We start from the raw sequence: 6761 nt of genomic DNA, 5'->3' as shown, positions 1-6761 counted from the left end.
TTCACTCACGCCCATGCCAGCAAGCGATTCCCATGTGTCCAACTTTGTCACTCTGGCTATGCTGGACGGGTCTCGGGTTCAGAAAGCTGGGAGCGGGCTTTGGGGAGAAGAGGATCTCTCCCCAAGGCCTCTTCTTCCTCTGCTAGGCTAGGATGGTCTCTGGCTGTCGCTCTGTCCGGCCAGCAGCAGCAGCACCCAGAAGAAGCGTCGTGTTGGCCGGGCTCGCCGAGGGTGATGCGCCGCGACAGCTAAACCGGGGATAGGGTTTCAGCGGCGACTCTATATATAAAGCAGCCGGGGGCCCTGATGTCAGCGCGCTAATTAAATTCCGCCGGGCCGGGCGGCTTCTCTGCGGGGGCTTCTCGGTCGGGAGCCCCTCCGAGAGAGGCGCGCAGAGGCGGCGGGAGAGCCATGATGATGGACCTTTTCGAGCCCGGCTCCTATTTCTTCTACTTGGACGCCGGCGACCATGGAGGCCTGCAGGCCCTGGACATGGCCGACGAGGGGTCGCCGCTGTACCCGGGCAGCGAGGGCCCCTTGTCGCCCAGCTCGTGCCCCGATCAGCTGGCCCCGGAGGCCGGAGGGGGCGGCGGGGGCGACAGCAGCAGCGGCAGCAGCAGCATCGGGGCTGACGAGGAGCAGCACGTGCTGGCGCCGCCGGGCCTGCAGGCGCCCCACTGCCCGGGCCAGTGCCTCATGTGGGCTTGCAAGACGTGCAAGCGGAAATCGGCGCCCACCGACCGGCGCAAGGCGGCCACGCTGCGCGAGAGGAGGCGCCTGAAGAAGATCAACGAGGCCTTCGAGGCGCTCAAGAGGCGCACGGTGGCCAACCCCAACCAGCGCCTGCCCAAGGTGGAGATCCTGCGCAGCGCCATCAGCTACATCGAGAGGCTCCAGGATCTCCTGCACCGCCTCGACCAGCAGGACAAGAGCCACCAGCAGCTCCTGCTGCCCGCCAACGGGGGCGCCGTCGGAGATGCCTTCGCCGGCAGCGCCAAGCAGGGCCATGTAAGCGCCACTGCCGCGCGCAAAAGGCGCGGTCGCCTCCCTTAGCCCCGCTCCGAGTTGGCGAGGGGGGCGCAGCCGGGCCAGCGGTGGATCTGCTGCTGCTGTTGCTGCCGCCGATCGGCACTCCCCTTTCGTGCCAGCCCCCTCCCTCTCCCCCTGCCCCACCCCCCCAACTCTCTCTCTTTCTCTCCTTCCTTCCTTCCTCAGGTGCCCCCGCCCGACTTCTTGAGCCCCTGCAGCGCCGACTGGCCCAGCGGCTCGGAGCATTCCAGGGCGCTGCCCATCGGTGCCAAGGAAGGTAAAGCTCCACACTGACAAGGAGACTGGGGTGTGGGGTGGGGTGTTTCATCTGGCTGGGAGACTCGGGATTGTTGTGCCCCCTACTACGCCCTCTCTTCCCCCACGCGCAGCCCAAATGCTTTCACTTCGCAGGATTCGCCTGGTTCGCCTACTTACATTTGCGCGCGCGCACACACGCGAAGTCCCACATTTCTGGCGCCGAGGGGTCCCCTGGAGCAGCCCTGCTTCCCAAGGGACTCTTTCCCCGAGAGATGGCGGCTGGTTTGGAAGGGGAGGGGAGGGGGCGGCTCACAGACGCCTTTGAAAGTTTCTGCCCTAATAAATCAGGCGCAGCGCGATCCTAAGCACTGAGCTAAGCAGCACCTCCTCTCTACAGCGCGGGTACTTAAGTTTGCAAGCGCGGTCTCTGTCCTAAGGAGAAGCGCACAGAAGGAATCCCGACGTTTCCTTTCAACACCAGCTGCGAGTTGCACCTGTTCAGCTCCTTTATCAGGCCAAACCTGGGTAATCTTCCCAATGCGTTTGCTTTCTGGAGAGCTCCCGTTGGATGGCTCAGGAGGGTGAATTGCCTCGAGAGTTGCCTGCAGGATCGCACTACACTGCACCCCCATTCCGTCCTGAGCTCACTGACTTGGAAGCGGACCCGATTCTTTCAGCGGCGATTTCGCAATAGGGTCCTCCTCAGCCTGTGATCCTAAAAACACGTCCTCTGAGAGGCACAAATCCCCCCACAACTAGAAAATTGTGCTAGTTTACTTTGGATGTTTTGGGCTTGTGAGTAAAATTCTCGCTGGAAATGAATGGGATTCACGTTTCTAAATAACTCCCAGTGGGGGGGGGGGCTAACAATGTCAGTCTGTTGCATCTGTCTAAGTGGCGTGTGTCCCAGAAAGGTGATAACACACGGAGGGGTCCCCTGGGTGATCGATCTCTTCGTCATTTGGAATAGATCTGCAAGGGATTCCGGCTGCCAATTCTTTTAACGATGAGACCCCAACTCCTTGAATTCGGCGGAGGAAACGAATATATATAGGTGGTAACCAGAAGTGTCAGCCCCGTGCTGACAATAAATGGCCGGATTCAGAATCTCCACCACCACGATTTTATTCTAAACTGCCTGCCTTTTGCACCTGACTTTGGGTTGGTAGATCTTGGGATTCCACCTTTTTTGCAACAAAACAGATCTGACGCGCCTGTCCGCCCCTTCCATGATCAGTGTGCGGGTCTTTCAGGGGCTCCTGCCGTGGTATTCTGTGGGTGCTTTTCGGTTCAGAAACACAAGTGGCTCGTGAGGAGGATGGGGCCCCGATCCCGCGTGCGCTAAACTGCCTTTCCCCCCTTCCAAACCCAGGGAATCCCCTTGGCGACTCGTCCGCGTCGAGCAGCCTCCGTTGCCTCTCCTCTATCGTGGATAGCATCTCGTCGGAAGACCGCAAAGTACCCAGCGGGGAGGAAGTCGTGGAGAAGTAGCCGGCCTGGTAGTATTTTTGGAAACATGCAGCAGCCCCGCAAGGGACGGTCTCTCTCTCTCCCTCCCTCCCTCTCCGCCCCTCCCCCTCCACTTCGCCCTTTGGACTAAATCACAATTAATTTAATCTTCTGGAAATCCTAGATGGGGTAGAGGGCGGCGTTGTGGAAAAGAACACACAGCTGAACAAATAATAAACGCATCTTCTTAAAAGGAAGTTTTGCCCTCCGACAAAAGTGCGCCCCCCCTCCCCGCAAAACCAATTTTCAGAGGTATTTTTATTTTACCGAACGTTGCCTCGACCACCCCAACCCTCTCCTTTTATAATTAATATATTGCCTTGTGGTTTACTGAGGGTCTTTTCTTTGGGTAACACAGTTCATTCCTGTTTGAAGGAAGTTCCTGGTTGCCTTGTATTCTCTTCTCTCTCTTTTTTTTAAAGTTCCTGAGATTTAGGGTTTGTGTTTGCGTGGGTTTTGTTTTTGTATATAATGTTAGTACTTTTCTTTATCTCTTATTCCCTTTTTTAACAAAGACAAAAAAATGATTATCTATTTAAAATGTGGAAAGTGATCTTGTATATAAGAAAAGCTAGATAATGTTTCCAAGGTTGTAAAATAAATCTCTTTGTGTAAAAAAGAAGAAGCTGTGCTTGAATATTTTTAGCCTTTTGGCGTTTGTGTGATTCAACTGAAGACTCTAAGCTGGCGGGGGGAGAGATAAATGATATGGGTTCTTCTCTTTCTCTAACCCCGACCCCCAAAAAGGAACTATCGGAACCGCTTTTTCAGAAACGTACTAGCGGTTATTGAAACGGATGGCATTTCCTCGTGCGTGGGATTATTTTAAGATGAGCTCTGGCCATTTGTTCTACTGAAATAGTACGAGTGCCTCCTGTGAAGTCATAAAATGAATGGGACAACAGCAGAGTAAATGGCTTAGGGACAGAAAGAGCGAGAGAGAGCACTTTCATTATTTGTGGCTTGCCTTCTTCGCTTGTCGCTTTTACCCAACAATCTCCCGTTCTGTATTCTCAAGTCGCTAGGCCTCATGCATTCAAAGAGCATCTACTGCCGCGAATCCACGCTTTTCTTGTTCTTTTGCCGGCTTTCCAGAGATCACTCCTCCGGGTGTCCCTTTTGCATCCGATCTCCGCATATTGCCAGGATCTATTCCCCCTCCCCTCCCCCCATTGGCGGGTTGTGCGCTTGGGTTGCACTCCAGCCTTGTTTAAAGCAGAATGGATGGGCGTGAGATCCAGAGGCTCCGACAGGAGGCTGTCCAGTCCCTTGAGATGTGGAGAAGGGGCGTCTCACGTGATGAAGGGGTTAAGTGGCTGAGAGGAAGGGGCCAAGCGCGCACCTCTGGAGGAAAACAATCCGCTTCTGAGGCTGGCAAGGCGAGCCTCTTCCTCCCAGGGAGAACAGCCCTTAGTTGTAACCAGAGTTGTTTATCATCCCAAGAAGGGACGACCACCAAGAATCCACAACCCTCCCCCCACGTCTCTCTTCCCTGCCCTCCTCCTGCGTCCCCGCCAGCCTCACCATGCAGAGCGAGAGGAAACATGTCCAGTTCTCTGCAAGGCGCTTTACGGGTTTGTCCCGGTTCTGCGTATTTTGTGGTTTGGTGCTGCTACTTTAATTATGTTCTGAGACTCTCATGATATTTATGATTGCAACTTGTTTAAATTGTTTTTAATATTGTGGTGTAATGCTGCAAGTCGCCCTGGGACCTTAAGGTAAAGGGCGGGTAATTATTATTATTGTTGTTAATAATAATAATAATAATAATAATAATAATAATAATAATAATAATAATAATAATAATAATCTCGAGGGTGGCAGATCTCTCAGCCTCTCATTCAGAGACTGCTGATCTGGAGATTTTCCCTTGCCTTCCTATCTTAACGGGCTGTGGCTGTCCGAACATCATTCTTTGCATCTTCCTAAAGTCTCGATCCTGCGTTCACTTACTTGGGAGTAAGGCACATGGAAATCCGTGCGACTTCCTTCTGAGTAAAAACATGGACTCTGTGTGCGTGTGTGATTCACAGGCAAAATTGCGCCTGCCCGATTATTATTTTTTTATCACGCTCCATCCTCAACAGAGAATAGCTCAGTCCTGAGCTGTTAGAATAAACATGATTTTTAAGTTACAGATAGGTAGCCGTGTTGGTCTGCCATAGTCAAAATAAAAAAATTCCTTCCAGTAGCACCTTAAAGACCAACTAAGTTAGTTCTTGGTATGAGCTTTCGTGTGCATGCACACTTCTTCAGTTACCATGATTTTTAAAGCAATCTTGCATCGTGTCGCCTTCTAGAAGGGCAGTATCTGGGCCCGCTTACGCGGAAGTAAGGCCCTAGGACTTACTTCCGAGTAAAGAGGGATAGATTCACGGTGTCGATTCAGTTCCACGTGTTATATAATTTCGCCTGACCTCAACATTTTGTCCTATTCTTTTCAGTAGGATTTATTCCCGAGTAAGTGCGCAGAGGACTCCAATCTGGCCTCTTAGTTACAAGAGGAGAATTTTACTCCGATATTTTGAAGGTCGCCTACCATTCCAAACTCTGGAAGACGATTGTGTTCAGAGAATAGTCCTTTTTACACACTCAGCCACTCCAAACCTGTAATGTTATCTGCACGATTTCATATATATTGCGACTGTCATCAATGCAGGCTCACGTCACAGTCTTCTTAGCGACTTTACATCAAAGTCCCACTGAGTCCAAAAGCGTTCTACTACATTATATAGAGAAAACCCTGGTTTATTATCCTTAGAGCAATTGGATTTAGCAAATCTGTGTGTATGAAGAGCAGCCCTTCGCGAACCTAGATGCTGACGGACGCTTCTCTTTTATTACCAGCAGAGTCTTTGTGTCTTAAGGCCTAGGAACTTAAAAGCTGTCCGTGCTTTTAAGTTGAAAGGGTCTGCAGGGAAGAGTCCCTCTGCCTTGAGAGACCAAACTGTCCCTGGCGCGACTCTGTCGATCTCGAAAGCGGGAAAGTTTTTAGGAGCCCCAAACCATCCGAAGGAAACAGCAGCCAGGAACGAAAACTATCCCCCCCCCCTCCCGCGCCAATGTCTGTGCGTCCCCGCCTAGTCCCAGCTCTTCCGTGTGATATTTTAGCCTTACCAAACGGCGTTGGGTTCCCCTTCCGTCCTTGTCTTCTCCCTGCAAAGCGCAGTAACGTGAGAAATTGTTTGGAGTAAACGGGACTTCCAAGAAGGTTTCTCATTAAAGAAAGAAAATAGTCTCTCTCCCCGGACCTGCCCCCCCCCCAGCCCAACGCGACCTCGGTGGCTGCAGCCAAAGAAACCCCGGGTGTGTTTGCAATTACACTGTTTGGATTTGATATTAAGAATGATAATCTTTACCTAACTCTAAAGCCAAAGCAAACGCGGCCGTTGGAAGCACAACTCTGGAGAAAGATAAGCAGGTTTTGTGTCTGGATCTAGTGAGAGGTCTCTCCACCCACCCCCTTTATTTGCTCCCCCAAGCCCACCCACCAGGGAGAAGGGGGTCTGCAAAAGGAGCAGCTGGAGAACGAAGGAAAGAGATTTATTCGTCTTGGGGCTGATTGAAACAAGGTCAACTTTACCTGCAGGTTGGACTTCCTACATCCTTGATTCATCTGATGGACCTCAGAGAATAGGAGACCATCCCGCTGCTGCCCCTAGCCTCACATCCGCACCAGACAGTTAAAGCGCCCGGTTTTCTCAAAAAAATCTTGGGGACAATACTTTAACCCACATGGAACCACAATTCCCAGCACGCTTAACAAACTAAGGGGGAGGACTGTGCTGGGCAGATCTTTGCAGGGAGAAGACAATGGGGTGGTCGCAGAGGCAATGTGTCTGTTGCTGCAGAGCGTCTATAGGCAACAAGCCAATACAGTGGTACCTCAGGTTAAGTACTTAATTCGTTCCGGAGGTCTATTCTTAACCTGAAACTGTTCTTAACCTGAAGCACCACTTTAGCTA

The 6761-nt window shown here is 51.9% G+C and overlaps 1 protein-coding gene across 1 annotated transcript; it reads left to right on the top strand.

Annotated features, from left to right (window-relative positions):
• Nucleotides 1–307: 307 nt before the first annotated feature.
• MYF6 (myogenic factor 6) lies at nt 308–3147 on the top strand. Its single transcript, XM_083462539.1, has 3 exons — nt 308–1008; nt 1216–1306; nt 2660–3147. The coding sequence occupies exons 1-3, from the start codon at nt 412–414 to the stop codon at nt 2776–2778; spliced, it is 807 nt and encodes a 268-aa protein (XP_083318665.1). The 5' UTR covers nt 308–411; the 3' UTR covers nt 2779–3147.
• Nucleotides 3148–6761: the final 3614 nt, after the last annotated feature.

This window comes from Podarcis liolepis (genome assembly GCF_965112155.1).
Source record: "Podarcis liolepis genome assembly, chromosome: 10".
Classification (NCBI taxonomy): domain Eukaryota; kingdom Metazoa; phylum Chordata; class Lepidosauria; order Squamata; family Lacertidae; genus Podarcis; species Podarcis liolepis.
The sequence above is the reverse complement of the archived record's forward strand: the minus strand, read 5'-3'. Positions and strand labels throughout refer to the sequence as shown.